An 18,649-nucleotide genomic window follows, 5' to 3' on the forward strand; every position below is an offset into this window, starting at 1 on the left:
CGAGTGATTTGGATTTCAAACTCCTCACATATTAATAAAGCTAGAATTCAATATTTCTATCATTATATGAAAAAGAGGGAGAAGCATTCAACCTAACTTTTAGATTGATCGAAGGTGAGTGTAGATCTGCTACCGAGGGACACCTTTTTGCTATGGAGGGCGTAGATCCATGTAGATCCATCGGCAAATTGGAACTTAAATCCTGCATTTTACATACGTACTACAAGGACATAGCAATATAATTAGATCCAAAATAGGTATCCGTCCCCCAACTCTGTTGCTTCTCAAAGTTGGGTTTCATTATCAGAGTTTTAACTCTCAAGATTATCCATTCGAAATTCTACTTCAGCTGTTGGGTCCAAGTAGTACCTCGAAATGTTTTGCCCTAAGTGCTATCGACACTTGGGTATAAGCTTTTCTAGGGAGTATTTCCTTTCTTGTCTTTTGTGTATTTATGCATCTCTGTCTACACTTTTCTTTTCTTTTCTTTTTTTGAGTGCTTGCATATATGCGTATGTATAGACAAGTGATTAATTAAGTCTGAAAAATCAATCCCAAATGTTGCATATAAAGAGGCATAATGCCGAAAGATGCATAAAAGAATAATATATTTTGACATTTATTTAAATAATTTCCACACATTTAACAAATCAAATATGCAATTGTATGATTTCATTGTTGGTGTTTATATGCAAAAAACTCAACCACATATTAAAGCTTTCATGTGAAATCGATAAAATACATGTTATATCACCTCTTGATTTTTTGTTCCATGGAATGGGCCTTTTCTTTTTGTGCAGAATTGATAGATCAGAAAGATAGACATGCATTCTTATATGAACCCTTGCTACTTTTAAGATTTTAAAGGCAATGGATCAAAAAGACGAAATATGACCACATCTCTTTACTGTCAATATTTCTTCTTTTTTAATTTATTAGATATGAATGTTGCCAAGAATTCGTCTCGATAAATTGAAAATTGCTATGAGTAAGCAAATAAGAAAGAGAAGGCAAAGTATAAATTTATCTTGCTTTTTATGAAGATCAACATACACCTTCGTAGATCCATTTCCTGGTGTGGCAGTCTTGAACTTTCCCGTTTTATTGATCTGCAACAATTTGGCAAAAGAGAGCATGTGCATCCAAGTAATAGTAATGATATTTTTCAATCACTGAGATGAGAAGCAAGAAAATTAAGCCATCATTTTTACTTACACTATTATAGCAGGCACATATGTTAATTAGAGATAAAACATCGATCTCCTTTATTTTATTTTTTTGACTTCCGTTAAACACATATGAAAGAATAGATCTTTCAACTTCCATTTTACGTCATAAATGTATTTATTGGACAAATTGTATTATTCTTAAAATTGCAAGGACACTAATCAATAATAAAAATATTGGTATTTGTGCTCCAATTTGTTTTGGAGCGAAGTGCTTGTATAAAGGAAGAAAACTTATTGAGTTGTTTCACAGCCAAAGGCACAGTTTTATATCAGATTTGATGTTCAAGTTTCAAGTATTTATTTTTATTAAAATACTCTCATCAAAACACATATATTCATCCATGCCATAAATTGCAAACAAGCATAATTAACTTTTTAGAAGATAAGTTAATGTGGACTTATCTCATTTATCTGGTGACCCTTTAGGTCCGCTGGGTGAGGAACAACCCTTCAAGTTTGTTGGGTGAGGAATGGCCCTTCGGGTTCGTCAGTAAGGAACGACCCTTCAGTTCTGTTGGGTGACGAATGACCCTTCAGATCCATCGGTTGAGGAACGACCCTTCAGGTACATCGGGTAAGGAACGGCCCTTCGGGTCCGTTGGTGAGGAACGACCCTTCAGGTCCGTCAGTGAGGAACGGCCCTTTGGGTTCGTCTCCAAAAATCACTGCCGCCCACAATGTGGGAGCCATTTAGTTGATAGGCTAGGTTGTCTAGCTTGGCTTGGAACTATGCTTGGAAGGCATCCATATGAGTATCAGTGGAGCCGTCCTCTGTTGTTGCAGGTGGCCTCTTAGGCCCGTTGGCTTTTTTGGCTGTGGTCCGTCCTCTGTTGAATCCTCCGGGTGCCGAAGACTGGGGACCCAGCTGGATTTTCCTTAGTTTCGAGATTGCAGACGTCATGCTGATTGATGCTTTCCAACTGGGAGGGGGAACGACAGTATCGTCGGCTTGGCCTTGAGATCTCGTGGCTACCATTTGTGACTTTTGTCCTGTTTGAACTTTGGATCGTTAGATGATCCTCGTTCCCACAGATGGCGCCAACTATTGAGACAGTTATCAACCCTGGTAGCAACTCAATTCAAAGCCTGCTAAGAACGAAAAATGATCAGTAATGACAGACCACGAGATGGGGGTGTGGCGGTCGTGCCACCTCCGATGCCTGTGTGAGAGTTTGATTATGACAAGAGTAATAAAATAAGGAAATAATGAGCAATAATAAGAGTAAGAGAATGAGTATGTATCTGTATCATAAGATGACTCCTCCTTCTATGAAGGCTGTGAGTGGGTGAACTCTAGTGGGACTCTCACTTGAATCCCTTGATTCGTGGGAGTGGTTGAAACCCATATTATTATTTGAGATAATATGGGAGATTTAAGTAGATAGGATATTATGTATTTAGACTCATTTTGAGAGATATTTAGTTGATTGCTCTCTGATTTGGGTTGTAACTCCCAAATTAGGTTGTTTGGAGAGTGATCATGCTCCTTTGATTATAAGGGTATGTGATTCTGCATGCAACCATTTTGATATGGTGCATAACCGCATGCTTGATTGTGGACCTGATACGATCGAGTGATTGTGTTAGGATTTCGTGGGCTTTGGGCTTTAATGCCTTGGTGTCTTGGCGAGCCATGGGCCTCTTATTCGAAGTGGGCCTTTTGGTTTGGGCTTTGGGATATATTTTGTATCAACAACCAAGATCATTTTATATATATATATATATATATATATATATATATAAATCATTTTGAAAATGTTAAAGACTTTGATGATAAGGAGGGGGGGACGACTTGGCACCTTTTGATTGGAGGATGAAAACCGCTCCCGCGTCATCTTCACGGTGGTTCTTGGGGAAAGGGTCACCCTTTGGAGGCTTCGCCATTGATATTGGGCGAGATAGAGAGATAGAGAAGAGAGAGGGGTGCGCAAGATAAGGATGGCAATTGCCTCAAGAGCGCATGTTAGTTATAGGCGGAGAGGAGATGCCGTGTGGAGTTGGTGGGGGCGTCGTGGTGGTGTCGAGAGTAAGCTACTAAAGTGCGCTGGGAGCTAGGTGCCCTTTACCGTGCGCCTACACACATCTTTATATACAAAATGTGAAGCCATCACATTCTCCCATCTCCATATGAGAATTGAGCTGGAGACTCTATGAATATGGTTTTTGGCCCTTACCGTAGTCTTTAGGTCATAAAAAATAATCAAAATAATTTTTTTTAAATAAAAAATTTCGAAAGAACCGAAGAAAAAAAAAAAAAAAATTGGCTGGCCCCGCCCATAAAATTTCCTGGCTCGTACCCTGATTACAAGGGTCTTGAAGTCATTATAGATTACTTGCATCAACACTCAATAGAATCCATCAATCTTAAAAGGTCTTCGGATATTTTCATAAAGGATAAAAAAAGTGAGGCTCGTACTTTCTTCGAGTGCTTTGATTGAAAGAAGGGGAAACCTGGGATGCCGAGTGGGTGGCATGAAAACGACAGTGTGCGTTAGTGGGTGGCATGCAGGATAGCGTCAATCTTCTTCATCTTCTAGAACAAACATCAGTGGCCATCGGATCAATTTATTGCTTGTGCAAAATCTTTATAAACCACAGTAAATTTCTAAGGCCCATTGCTAGCTATCTAGTTTTCCCGGAGCTCTTTCAATTTTGTTCAATTGGTGTCAACTGCGTTAGAGCAAAGTAATATGCCTTCACCATAAAATAGAGCACACAATTTGTATAAGCCGGAAGGCTTTTGAGAAAGATAGTAAAAGAAAATTTGTAAGTGTTGTTTTTATTAGAGTTGAACACCACTCCCAGCGGACACGTTTCAGCCCTACCCTGATCCCGTATCCGCCTCTCATTGGAGAGTGGTTTTAAAAGTTGCCTATCCATCCATTGGAGATGGAAACCATCGTATCCCGCCCTTAGCAGACATGACTTTTTTTTAGGTCTCGTCCATTTAACAAATAATATAAATTCAACCGTTAATACCTATGTACATGTGCTTCTCACACACACACACATATATATATATATATATATATCCAAATGTACACATGTCGGCATTAATACTTAATTAATTCTTATTCAAGATGAAAACTATACATGCATATATACTCATATTAATTTTAAAAAACATTCTAACATTTATGTTGAGGGTAAAATCAGCCTTTCACTGGTGTGGGAGTTCAAGCTGCTGAGAATTTGTTTCTTTCACTGGTCTTGTAATGCTTTGACTATGGGATTCGGATAGCTGCCGTAGTTTTGGTACAGTTTTAAACTACAGTGGGAAGGGAATAAATAATAAATATAATAAATAAATTATAAACAGATATAATAAATAAATTATTAAAAAATAAAAATTATAAAAAAATCAATAATTAAAAAACTAAAAATATTAAAAACTTAAAAAATTAAAACAAAATAGGAATGAAAATATAGGGCGGAATGGAATTGAATATTTTCCCAGCTGACTATTCAAGAATTGATCCGATACACCTAGAAAAAAGAAAGAAAAAAAAAAAAAAAATTGAGTTTGGTTTTTACATGGAGGTGGTTCGCCCACTTCCAAAGGTGCTCCAAGGAGTAGGATTTCCGAGATTGCTCCAAAAATTGCTCATCAACTTTTTCTCAAATCCTGACCATTCAATATCATTCAACAATCATAATCCCAACTAAAATAAATAATATTTAAATAACAAAATATATATATATATATATATATATATATATAAAATAAAAATATTATAATATTAAATTAAATATATATATATATATATATATATAATAAAATATTAAAATATTAAAATTAAATAGAATGGCCATTCTGATTAGTATGTGGTGGGTGAAACCCCTTCTTGCAAGAAATTGGCAAGCAATACAAAAGTAGTACATGGCTTGGGAATTGGTTAAATTTTGTGTGCAACAGAAAAGTGTAGGGTGTGACCAACCAGCCTCTGTCTTGAAACCCAGTTTTTAAATTTAAATTTTAATATTTTGTTTTATATATAATTTTTAAAAAATAAATAATATTCTATTATTTATCTTTAATTGAAACGCGTAACAAAATTGTGGCGATTAAATGATATTAGATAGCTAGGATTTGAGAAAAAGCTTATGGGCAATTTTTGGAGCATTGCTGGAGATCCTCATCCGTGCTCCAAATGTCACAAATGCCATTTCTGCACATCATCTTCTCTCGCCATCAACAACCTTTCTCCTCATCTTCTCCATATCCCCTTTCCTTCTGAACTTTCTACAAACACTTGATCTCCCTCTCTTCCTTACCCGTTTGTAAGGTCTATTCTCAGATCTGTACCCTGAAATCCACAAGCCCATGGATCTAGCCTCGGAAGAGCTCCAATTCCTGAGGATCCCAGACCTCCTGAGAGAAGCAACCTCCATCCCAAAGCTGTCACCGAAGACCTTCTACCTTATCACCCTGACCCTCATCTTTTTTTCTTTTACTTTTTGTTTTAATATTTTAATATTTTTAGAAGCGGTGCAGTCTTGAACTACAGCGAGAAGGAAATAATGGGTGGGTGGGTTTTTAAAAAATATAATAAATAAATCATTAAAAAATAAAAATTATAAACAGGTCAATAATTAAAAAACAAAAAATATTAAAATATTAAAACAAATGCGGTTGTTTGCACTACTTCATTGAAGCCGAATCCTTGATTATGTATGGAGTACAGATTGAAAGGTATAGGGAGGAATATCACGTGTGACGATAAAAAAAAATAATAATAATAAAATAAAAATAATAATGTCATTTCTAGCATAAACTCCCATTGCTCTCTGGCTTTGTTAGTTGAAACAAAATCTTTATGCAAATTTTGTAGAAATTGCTCATGTCCGTCTAATATCTGTTGGATCCTAAAGTGTTTCAACTAAGTAGCCAACAACAGTTGAAATAAAGCTAAACAATACTTGAAAACATCAATAGTGGATCAAATGGACTAGAGAGTTTGAATTAAGACGGTTAGTACAAAGTTGCCATTACTTGAAATACAGCCAAACAATTTTCAAAACATCAAATATTAGGCTATCAAACTGATAGCCAAGTACAAGATGTTCAATGCAACACACTTGAACATCATGTTTCATTCTTGGAGTTCGTGACCCAAGGTTGCAGCAGCAGATCTATTGTATTCCTCCAATTCCTTCTTGTAGGCCTCCATTGCCTCAGCAGCTTTATCATTCCAAGTTCTTTTCTCTTCTTCACTCAGTTCCTATAACCAAGCAGCAAGAGATTAATAAAAGAAGAATGTTTCATATTGTCACCCAACAAGTTCTTTGAGAAACACATACCTTCCATTTCACAGAAATCAAAGCATTGAGGGTAGAGTTGTTGATCCCTTGTCGCTCCTCCAACAAACTCTTCCTTGCATCCTTGCTGCATAAATAAGTAAGCATAATAATATTGTCATATTTGAAACCTCAAATAATTCATGACACCACACTTCATGTTTTGCTTTTGCCATTGTAAAGATTTTACCTGAATAAAATGAATGACGATGCAGGCCTTTTAGGCTTGTTGGGGTCAGAATTCTTGTCTCCCTTCTGCTGCTTCTTCTTTTTCTGATTCTCTTTCGTTTTCTGCGCACATTTGATATCTTGATTAGTAGCTGCAAAACTACAACAAAGACAGTTAGTATGAGTTTCATTTGTTATAAAGAACCTTGATTATGTTTTCAGTTTTCTCCTTCTTCTTCAGAAGCTGCAATGCCTCCTGCTTCTGAAGCTTCATCTGCTCTTCCTCATCCTTTCTAAGATTGGCAGCTTCTTCATCCTTCATCTGTTTGTAAGCCTCCATTTCTTGCATATACTTTTCCTTGTTCTTCTTTGCTATCTGCAAGTTTCAAAGAGTTTTTTAAGTCATAATAGCTGGGGCAGAAAAAGGAAAAAGTTTGTGTCTGAAAGTGAAGTTTATTAACCTCTTCATAAGGCGCTCTCTTCTCTTCTGTCATGTTTTTCCACTCTTCACCAGTGATCTTCGCAGCCTATTAAAGGAACCCAAATTGAACAAATTAGAAGACCAGATGACTAACAACTCAAAGAATTTTGCAAATGGGCATTGTGATTATAATCACCTCTAAAATGCTCTTGCTCTCTGCTAGCAGAGCAGCCCGCCTCTCGTTTGTGAACAGGAAAAATGCTGACATAGGATGCTTAGGTTTCAATGGATCCTTCTCTTTCCTGAGAACAAAAAATCAGAAATGTTATTAATGATGTGATAAGAGAGAGAATTGAGAGAGCCATGGAAAATGGGATTTACGTCTTCTTGGTTTCTTTTTCTGCTTCTTGTTTGAACTGGACATACTGTTCAAGCAACTCCATAGCAGTCTTCTGTTTGTTCTCCTCATCGAAGAGCTTCATGGCTTCACACTGGCGCTTCTCCTTCGCCATCACTTGCAAATAAGCTTCCTTTTCGGCCTGATACTTGTCCTCATAAGGCTTCTTCTCTTCTGCAGTTACATTCTTCCATTTTGCCCCCAAAATGTTTGAAATTTCTTTGAATTCAGCCTCTGGATTCTCTTTCTTGATCTGCATCAAAAACCCCACCAGCAAAATTACTCAGATGTACATGAATCCAAAAATCTTGTTCAATTGTCAAAATCCATTTCTCTGTTTTTACCTCATTCCACTGATCTTTGCACCATAGGATGTAAGGTGGAGAAGGCTTTTTCCGTTCAGGGCAACCCTTCTTCTTCTTTTCTTTCTTGTCTTGTTCCTTGTCTCTCAGAGATTGACCAATAGGGAAAGTCTGAACAAAGCAGAAGACAGATAGAAATGATATAAAATTTCAGATCCTATTCCATTTTCAAGTTCTTTATATTCATTTTCCTACAATTTCTGAGCAACCAAACTAAAATGGCAGGAAATGAAAAAGACGATGTGGATTTCAAGGAAGATCAACAAAGAAGCATCAAAATAGACCTTTCAGAACCATACATCAAGAACTAAATTTTAGAACTTTTCTCCATTTTCTAAGCAACCAAACAAAAAAAAAAAAAAAAAGTCAAGAAAACGAACCATTGTGGGTTTGAACTCCTTCAACTTCTGCAACTTCTTCAACTCCATCTGAAGCTTCTCCTGCTGTCGGCCCCTGTTCTCAAGCTCTTCCTCCTTCTGCTGCAGCATCTCATCCTTGGCCTTCAAGAGCTCCTCGGTCTTCTCCTTCTCGAGCCTCAGCTGCTGCAGCTTCTCTTGCATTTCCAGCAAGTCTTGCTCAAAAGATTGCTGCTTTTGCTTTGACTGTTTTTTGGAGGCCGCTGCTTTGCTTTTCTTGGGCGAAGACCGTGGCTGCGAGAGGCTCTCGTGGTTCTCCTTTTCTGGGTGGTCATCGGCCGGGGGAACCGGGCTCGGAGATGGCTGGGAGACCTTCCCGACCATGATGTTGGCCTCATTGGCTGATGGGTTTTTCTCCTTCAGTGCCTTCCTCGTGTTCCTTGGCCTCCTTGTAGGGACTGGGTCAATGGGCATCTCAGCGACGGTCTCAGCCATGGTCGTAGAGAGAAAGAGAGGAAGAGAGATATTTGCGGTTTGGGAATTTGCTGTTAAGGGTGTGATTTGGGTTACTGTGAAGAGAGGGGGTTTGTATAGGGAGGGCATCCAACGGTAGTTTTTTTCAAATTTCAAATGGATTGTTCAGAATTGAAAAGCTGTTTGGGGTCCGGAAGATCTTGGGAGTATTAAATCATAATTTGACCGTTGGAGACTGAGAAATAATTCTTATGACTACGAAAGAGAGCAATTTGAAATTTTGCCTTTCCTCACTTACCAAATATGCATGAAAACCACGTATGGTTGGATTGTCTTTGAAATAGTGAGACGAGATTCTCTAAATTTCTGTTTAAAATAACTAAAATGATAAATGCACAACTTAAACTCAATTTTAATCCAATTTTTCACTTAAGTTTAAAAAAAAAAAAAAAACTGCCTTGTGGAGGAGAAAGAGCCTTAAACTAGAGAGAGAAAAAAAAAATTGGTCTAGAAGTTGGACTAAAGTTAAGTTTAAGTTGTGACTGTATCACACTTCTTAAAATAATTAACTTATCTTTTTTTAATTTTTGCTAATAACTTTTTCAATGCATTTTTTATCAGATTAATTATTATTTTTCTAGTATTAGGCTTAATATATATATAAACTACAACATCTATGCTGTTATCAAGGGTTGAGATTTTATCTCAAGTGAAATTAAAACTAGACTCTTAAAAAAAATACAGCATACAGCACCTAAGCCAAAAAAAAAAATTTCTATATCATTTAAATATTATTTTGTTATTATTTTATTTTACATAATAAAGCATAAAGAGAGTGGAAGAGAGTGGGAAATAGAAATTAAAAAGAAAAAGAGAAGCAATCTGCATCAATGCATAAGTATTTGGTTTAAACATTTGGATGGACACATTTTTTATGTTTTCGGTTAATCATTTTACATACAACTCTAAAATCACAAGTCACTATGACTGGGCTATATTAAACAAGATAAGGTGGTGGGACTTTAAAAAAAATTATGATTTGCTGCACACGGGATGGGATTTGGATTGGAACAGAAAATAACCAAATTAGGCCTTAATTTGCACAAAAATTTAGCATTTTATGAATTGTAGCCAATATGGTATGGAGATATTTTGAAATATATATAATATATCAAAAAACTTTACAGCCAAAAATCAAGAAATTATTTGAAATATCAAAATTGTACCACATATCAATCCACAAAGAACTGAGAACATATAGTCACTCAATTTACTCAGTGTTCGGATGAGCTTTAAGATTGAACATTTTATATGACCTGTGGTATTAAGTAATACTAAAAGTATGACTTTTTTTCTATCTGCTCAAAGGTGATATGACTTTTAAAATCATCATTGAATCAAAATTCAAAAGTGAGCATCCTCAAATTCAATGGTAACTTTCAAAACCATATCACTTCTAGAAGTAAAAGATGAACAAAAATCTTACCTCTAGCATTACTCCTTTAACCCTACATGTCCACCCTGTGCATAAGATGATTTAGACATACAAGTTGTCTCAAAGACCTCAATGGCTAACTATGATCCTTCTGAATGGAATTAGCAGCCACCCATTATAGTAGAAATATGCATTCTTTTTCTGTTCCTCGTATTGATATGGAGCTCTCAACTTTAGATGCAATCAGAGTTTACTTTTGAATTTGTGATTATAAAATAAATTATAGTTAGAAACAGAGATTATACAATTAACCCTGTCTTCCTTTCTGCAATGCCATACACTTTTTGCATAGAAGATAAATTCCCAGACAGGCCAGTGGACACAAAACAAATAACCGAGGGAAACTCAGCACAGGTATACCTGAAAAGGGAAGCATAGAATACTGCAATAGAAGTGGTGGGAATCTACCATTTGCCTACATCTCCAGCATGAATAATTTTCTTGCATTGAATATTTTCTCATATCCTGAAATGGAGAACATAGGTTTCATCCATCAAAACTTAATTTGGTTGAATTCCTAGCCATTTACCACCATCTCCATTATCAAATCATTCCAAGAGTCTATTGGCCCAGGTAGGCACCAATGCAAACAGTCAGTCTGAACTTTTGCATTTTTGTCCTGTGCAAAGGGATGGAACTCTCTATATGAACCTGGATGCCCATCAGGCCGCAACAATGAAAGCAATGTCGGGTCAAAAAGTTTAAGTTTAACCCCATTTCTGGAAGCTTCCGGTGCCGCCTTCTCAAACTCCTCTAGTTCTATGTTACGCAGAAGCTTGTTCAAGTCCTTCAATTCAATCTCACCTTCTTTGACTGGTGCTGTTTTGGGGCAAATACCTCCACTAGACCACTCCCCATTCTCGAAGTGATCTGGTGTGGATGTCCTGAAAAATATCATGCCCTTGTGATTCGACGTTGCTATGAAGTTTAGTACAGATCGGAGTGCTTTGGGATAAGCAAAAACAAACCCCAACTGTGTCAAATTCCTTTTAGGACAGTAATGGCAGCCCACAACAGTGTTGTTCTCATGATAGACTGAAGATTTGAGAAACCATTTCCCAGTTGAAAATATCATGTAGTCCAAGTTCTGATATAGATCTGTCCATTTCTTGTCAAGTTCATCAAGATGCAGCTCAACTTCAGATGTTGAAACACCATTGAAGTCCTCAAAAATATCAGCTTTTACAAGGAAAGGGGACCAGAGAACTGAGATAGTGAAGTTGTACGAGGGAAAGTGCCATCCTTTGGACCTATAGTCTTCATCATGGTAAACTTGAACAGCTTGTTCCACCTGAAGGATGACAGTTCAACTGAACAAGTCAGACAATCCTGTAATGCCATATTTGAAAATGATAACACCTCGAATAATGTTACTCTTCACACCCATTATAATGTTACTCTTCACACTCATTTCACATCGACTGATGTGATGTGTTTTAAGTATCTTCTCATATCAGCCAATTAAAAAAAAACAAAAACAAAAGAAAAACCACTTAAAACACGACAAGTCAGTAAATGTGAAATTGGTATAAAGAATAGCATTACTCTAAAATCTCCCACATCATGCTTCCTAACAAGAATCACCCACCATAGAAGGCATTGAGCAGATCAGCATAAACATCACTTGGCACTTATTTGTAAATCAGACAATGAATATAAGTCTCTACGTGCTGATGCAATGAGTAGTTTAACATCACTAATACTTGATAAACTGACAAAACTAAAGTAATAGTTACAATCTTAATATTCAAAAGAAAGAATTTGAAATCTAAACAACATAATCAATAACGCCACCATTGTCATTAGATCATGTGGAAGTGTCAAAGAGAATGAACCCTGGACCTCTTAAAAGCAAATGGCCCAAGTATAGACCAATTGGGAGTCATATAGGTCATGTAATAGCCAATGTTACCAGTAACAGAGCTTTCATGACTTCCATGTTAAGCAGCTGCATTAAATTCCATTCAGGAAAAAAAATGTAAATCCATTTAGATACTGCATATCAGCAAATAGCTAATGGGAAATAATGAGGTTTATATTGAAGGGGTATGATCTGTCGTGTATATACTTATGAGGTTTGTGTCCCACATTCAAAAAACATAAACAAAAATAGTAGTTAATATACCTAAGTGGACCTAAGCCCACTAGCTTAGGCTTTTAGGCTAGAAGTGGTGTCCTAATATATATATTAACATACTCTTGTTTGACTCCCTTGATGTTTCTCTTCCCAACAATTGTTATTAGAGCCCATGGTTAACTTTCGTTGTTGCTGATACGAGTGTCTTAATTTGACGTTTTTAGTTTGACTCTGGTAAAAACTAGAAAGAGTATCATTTCTCTTGAAGTACGTGTGACACTCTTGTGTTGTGTGAGGGGGAGTTAAGTCAATGTGAAAGAGACTTAGAAGTAAATGAGAAATTTGTTGTGTATACACACTTGTGATGTTTGTATCTCACATTGAGAAAGTATAAAAAAAAATTGTAGTTAATATACCTAAGTAGATCTAAGCCCATTAGCTTAGGCTTTTGAACTAAAAGCAGTGTCCTAAAATTTATATTAACTAACTCTTGTTTGACTCCCTTAGTGTTTTTCTCCCCAACATGATCTCACACTATAAAAGTTCAGCAGATGAGATAAGAGAACTGAAATTAAAAACAGGGGAAAGACAAGACAGCCAATTGGAAATTATTAGACATCTATTGAGCAACCAAGATCAGTAAGTTCCAGAAGATGCACAAGCAAGGAAACAAAAAAAAAAAAAAAAAAAGAAGGCTTTTTCTCACTCCAATTCAGTAAAGAGTCAAACCGAAGAATTAACTTTGCGAATTTAAAAGATGCTAAATGGTGATGGTATTAATAGGCCACTTTGATGAATGAACTTTATAGGAATTCAGTTCCATATATAATCAACACAAGCGCACACAAAGAGAAATGGTGGCCCATAATTAGAATAAGAAATTCCATTGACAACCATCTCCATTATAGAACCCTTATTTTCTAATTCATAGAAACAAACAAAACAATAGGGTGAAAGATGATTACTAAATATAAAACGAATATAATGCCTCTAAATTAGTATGAAGGTACCAATATTGTCGTAGTGCAAAAGCCAAATCGTTAAAGTGGCTTAAGGAATGGAGTACATGTCATCTAATGATTATGGCACAAAATTTTCATGGGGATCACATTTATGGAAACTAAAATTTCAATATGCATCATAAGTACTGAAATTTTCTCTATGGCGGACTTATTTGTTCCTACTTTCACAAATAATAAATGATACAGTGATAAACCACAAAAATAACATAATGGGGAAAAAAAATAGTGAAGACAGGACAAGCTTCTTGTTCAATTATCCACATCCAACACTCAAATATGCTATAACAATAACTCTTACCGTCGATAGCATGCAAAGCAATGACTGCACATGGTTGCGTGATATTGAATCACCAATTAGTGCCCATCTTTTGTTCCTCATAATCTCAAGAAATCTCTGTGGATCAAAAGGCGGTAAGTCACAATCTCTTGGATTCCACCTCCAGTATAGGTACCCTGTATCTGGCCGCCCATTATTCATACAATTCTGATGACTTTCAATGAACGAGCAGCTCTGATTAGTGTAAATAGGACCTGATGGGTTTGGTATCCAATCCCCAGTAAAAAGATCACATTTTCCTGCAAAAGTTTTGAGCAACCAAACTTTATTTTTATCAACTACAAAATGGACAATACAATTATAAGAGAATCAACAAAATCTGATGTGGGAATCGTCAATTATAACAGAATCAACTTTAGCAGCAGTTTGTGTAATATACTTTAATTATTCTACTCAACCATTGGAAATCGGTCCAGTTCAACTCTGGAAGTCCATCATAATTGGTTAATTGATTAATGTAAATGAGTTCTACAATTGTTAATTTCATTTGCATCATTATCATCACGTTGCATTATAAAACCCCTCAATCAATCATTGCGTAACTAAAAGTCCTCTTGATTGAGGCATTACCAAACCCATTCAAAGACACTCGGCTCACAGATAAACAATAAAACATACATTATTATTATTCACAAAAAAAGCAATAACAAAACCCACAAAAATGCTAAACCACCAAACCATTCATATTGCATAGATCTCAAACTACTTTCAATTGTTAATTCTTCTAGCCACACTTGTCAATAATGGTAACTGACCCTTTATCTGATCTACTAGTGCATCCAATACTACAACCCAGAGGAAAAAAAAAAAACAAATAAAACCCAACAAAGAGTAGCCGAAGTCAATTACCTCTGGGAGGTACCTGATCTCCACTTTCTTGAACTGGCACAGAAACAGGTGTTGGAACAACAGGTGACTTTGGAAGCAGAGTCTTCTCGGCAATGGGGTTTTCTTCTGGAAGCACAGTTTTCTCGGAAGAAGGGGTTTCTTCTGGAAGCACATTCTTCTCGGCAAAAGGGGTTTCTTCTGGAACCACAGTCTTCTCGGCAAAAGGGGTTTGTTCTAAGACTGGAGAAAGCCGTGTGGACCGAAAGAAAACGAGACGAAAAGCAAGACCCATCAGCAGAATGGCAACCACCAGCTTCACCAGCATATGATTTTGCTTGCTTCGAAGCCACTGCTTCCAATTCAGCTTCATTTTCTTCGCCAACGCTCGCTTTGCTCTGAGCTCCACAGTGAAATCCAAGGCTTTGGGATTGAATTGCCGCTTAACTACGATGAGCTATCGAGCTAAGAATCCAAACTGGGATCAGGAAATCAGGTTGGTATTAATGCGAGAATAGATCAAGTGACCGACATTGAAGACTGAAGTGTGTTTGTTAAATATCCCCTGATTAAATAATAGCCGTGATTGTAGGGAACAGACAAGCTTCACTGCCAAGGAGAAAAAAATAACAAAAGAAAATCAGTTGTAAAAGCTTTACGGACACTTTTAAATCTACAATGAAACGAAAAAAAAAATCAGTGTCCTAGAATAACGCCGTAGCAGTGAAAACTATACTTTTTATTTACAATGTTTCCACACTTTTTCAACGGGATATATAATTTTTAAAAAGTGATAATGTGAGTAGTTAAAAAATATGGGGTGAAATGTTTTTTACAATTATGTAAAACTAATAAAAATAAAAAATTACCTTTAATTAAAAAAATTTAAATGTAAAAAATAGTAATAATTAAAAAAAATAAAAAATCCTTAGCTAACTCTCGGCTAAGACCAGTCATGGGTCTGGTGTTGTTGTTTTTTTTTTTTTTTCCTTTAAAAAATGGTATTTTGGGGATTTTGGCATTTTTGTTAAGATTTAATGAAAAATTATAAGAAGGTGTAACATTGCAAACTTTTAAAATATAGAAACTCAATATTGCAACTTTTTAATGAATGAAGATATAATTGCAAAAGTGATCAAATAATAAAAAATAACTGAATTCTGAGAGCCCCTCAGTAGTGGTGTAAAACATCATTTTTACAATATCTAATAAAAAATTGACACATCAGCTAAAAATGCTAGATATAATAGAAATGAAAACAACAAATTTTTCAAGGGTTAAATACTCCGAACCCCCCTAGGGTTTTTCAACTTTATTTTTTTTTCCCTTGGGTTTCATTTTTGTCACAGGAGGTCCCTGTGGTTTTGATAAGTGACCAAATTAGTCCATCCATTAGTTGACCGTTAGGACTGACACGTGGACCAATTAGACGTCGACACGTGGCACTTAGATTAATTTTTAATTTAAAAAAAATGTATTTAAAAAAAAAAAAAAAAAGGGAAAAATTAAAGATTTGTAGGGAGAAATATGGGGTGGGGACCGGCCACCCCCACTGCCGATGGGGTGCAATTTAAAACCAATTTCAATGGTGGTTAAGCTGGTTTCCTCGACCACCCCTGTTTTACATGGGGTGGGTCGCGAGCCAATTCCGGCACTCCTGGGTGGTTTCACCACCCCTATGCCCGGGGTGGCTCGTGACCTCACCCCTATCCGTTAGATGGGTGGCCAAAGCACCCCCCAGGCCAAAGGGCCACCCCTTACTATTAAGGGGCATTCTGGCCACCCCCCAATGTTTCTCCAAGCTTTTTTTTTTAAATACATTTTTTATTTAAAAAAAAATTGAAAAATAATAATAATATATGTGCCACTTGTCGACGTCTGATTGGTCCACGTGTCAGTCATAACGGTCAACTAACGGATTGACTAATTTGGTCACTTATCAAAACCACAGGGACCTCCTGTGATAAAAATGAAATCCCATAGAAAAAAAAATAAAGTTAAAAAACTCTAAAAGGGTTTGGAGTATTTAACTCATTTTCCAACCAAACCCACCCATCTATCCCTTTTCTCCTTCATTCTAACCCAAATTCACCCACGAAGGTTGGGGCTTGATCGAGTGCGGCTGGACTATGGGTGTTTGGCACACTCTCAACAACTCTCTCTGATCTCTCTTTGCCTACTCTCATCATGGGCTCCTTGAAACTCATTTTATTGTTTTTAGCAATAATACCCTAGAGCTTTTGACATTACCTAGAGGAAGGCCAAAAAAACCTTAGACGAAGTTTACTGAAATTTTGTGCTTGGCTTTCTGCAATTGATTGTTTTCTACAGTAACTTATGTAGATGCTATAGGAGGTTGTTGTTTTGGTTTGGTTTGTTTTTGTTGCCTTCTTGCTAGAACCGGAGTTTTCTGGTTGGGGTGGGTTTTTTTTAGTTGTGTTGGTGAAGCAATTGGAGTATACTGGTAGAGATGATGGGTTGTAAATTGTTATTGTTTTTGATTGAACAAATTCAATATGTTATATTAGTAAATGACACATTTAGTCCCCAAGAGATAATTCAATCGGCTGGAAATCACGCCTTATAAAGCGGAGGTCACTAGTTCGAACTCCTCTTCCCTCTTGTGTGGGGATGTCAAGAAAAAAAAAAAAAAGTAAATGAAACATTTAGGGATGGAACTAACATTTAGAGTTTGAGGAGGTAAAACTAAAATATTAGGGGGTGGTTAAAGTTCTAATTTAAAAAATAAAATAAATAAACACCTTTATAAGGGCATTTTTTTAAATTTTCAAGAAAACACCCCAAATCCCCATGTAGTTCCACCCCTGGAAACATTGTATCTGGTACTGTAGGAGAAAGACAAATACAATACGTTATATTTGTAAATGAAACATTGTTGTTGAGCTTCATTGTATTTCTCCTATAGTACCAGATACAATAATGTTTCATTTACATATATAATGTATTGTATTTGTCCATCAACAACTTCAAAACAACAACAAAAATAATATATAACTTCACCAAAACATCAACAACCAAACTTCTAACAAAACATTTAACAACAAACACCCAAAAACTTATCAAACATATTAAATTTCGGGTTAGAGAACATGCCCTTTTGAAGCCTTCTCAATCAAGCCCTCTTTCTCTCTTTGTGGTTTGGATGAAGGAATGAAAAGGAAATAAACTTTCCTTCATTTTTTTTTTCTTGGTTTAAACTAACATTTTAAAGCTTGAAAATTTGACCTTTTTCGATCAAGCATGTGGAAACTGTATTACATTAGGCGCCAAATATCACCTACTTACACGTGCCAGACTTGACATTTCGAACGAGCATGCACCATGCTTGAACAAGCTATGACCGATTAAATCTTGGCCGTCCATCTTCACTTACAGCTCCACATGGCAGATATCATTCTCGTTCAAATGCACTTTCCAAGTTTCTAGCCCTTGCCACATACAGATTCTTTCTTGTTCGAACAAGCTCCAATCTCGTTGGAATGATACATTTATTAATTTCTAAGAGGTTTTCATCCAAACTTGATACTTTATTGATTAAGAACCTACAAGCATTGTGTATTCCATCTATTATACCTTAATTTTTCTCGATTTCTCATTATAATATCCATTTTTATCTAAATTTTACCTACAATGATTAACTAATACTCGCCCTTACAAACTATAATTTTGTTCTAGGTAGCATGTTAGGTCAAATTTGGCAATTAATATTGATAATAAAATGTCGCACGTGAACAATAAGTGACATTGAGGCATTTTTTTGTGAAAAATTTACCCTAGTTGAATTGAAACACACCATGTAGAATTACATAACAAAAAGAAAATATGGTAGATGAAGTTAGCCACATATGGGCATGGTTGCATGGTTACCCCTTGCCATAACAGAGGGATGGCCATGGCCAATGTGGCCAATGTGGCCACCCCTCCCAAAGAAGAGAGGAAGGAGCAATGAATTAAACCATATCAACAAAAGTATTCATTTCTCATACTCATGAAAATCAACCATTCTTGGTCTTTTTATTTCTCTATTCAAACAGAAAATCATGGAAGGCAAAGAAATGAACAAAAAATGCAATGTTTCAAAGTGTATCAAGTGATTCACACAACACAAAATAACCCAGATGATAGCAAAGCAATGTTGGTAGTTTTGATGCTCCCTACATTTTCACC

General features: G+C 36.2%; 2 protein-coding genes across 2 annotated transcripts; both read right to left on the minus strand.

Moving 5' to 3' along the window:
* Positions 1-6,165: 6,165 nt before the first annotated feature.
* On the minus strand, positions 6,166-8,810 carry LOC132175196 (high mobility group B protein 6-like). Its single transcript, XM_059587064.1, has 9 exons — positions 8,256-8,810; positions 7,858-7,986; positions 7,498-7,766; positions 7,313-7,418; positions 7,157-7,222; positions 6,901-7,071; positions 6,718-6,818; positions 6,531-6,615; positions 6,166-6,451 (listed from the first exon to the last, which is right to left on the minus strand). Exons 1-9 carry the CDS (start codon positions 8,724-8,726, stop codon positions 6,323-6,325), a joined length of 1,527 nt encoding a protein of 508 aa, XP_059443047.1. The 5' UTR covers positions 8,727-8,810; the 3' UTR covers positions 6,166-6,322.
* A 1,460-nt stretch (positions 8,811-10,270) lies between these two features.
* LOC132174956 (protein trichome birefringence-like 23) lies at positions 10,271-15,052 on the minus strand. Its single transcript, XM_059586727.1, has 3 exons — positions 14,486-15,052; positions 13,598-13,875; positions 10,271-11,491 (listed from the first exon to the last, which is right to left on the minus strand). The coding sequence occupies exons 1-3, from the start codon at positions 14,832-14,834 to the stop codon at positions 10,718-10,720; spliced, it is 1,401 nt and encodes a 466-aa protein (XP_059442710.1). The 5' UTR covers positions 14,835-15,052; the 3' UTR covers positions 10,271-10,717.
* Positions 15,053-18,649: the final 3,597 nt, after the last annotated feature.

This window comes from Corylus avellana, chromosome ca3 (genome assembly GCF_901000735.1).
Source record: "Corylus avellana chromosome ca3, CavTom2PMs-1.0".
In the NCBI taxonomy this organism is placed as follows: domain Eukaryota; kingdom Viridiplantae; phylum Streptophyta; class Magnoliopsida; order Fagales; family Betulaceae; genus Corylus; species Corylus avellana.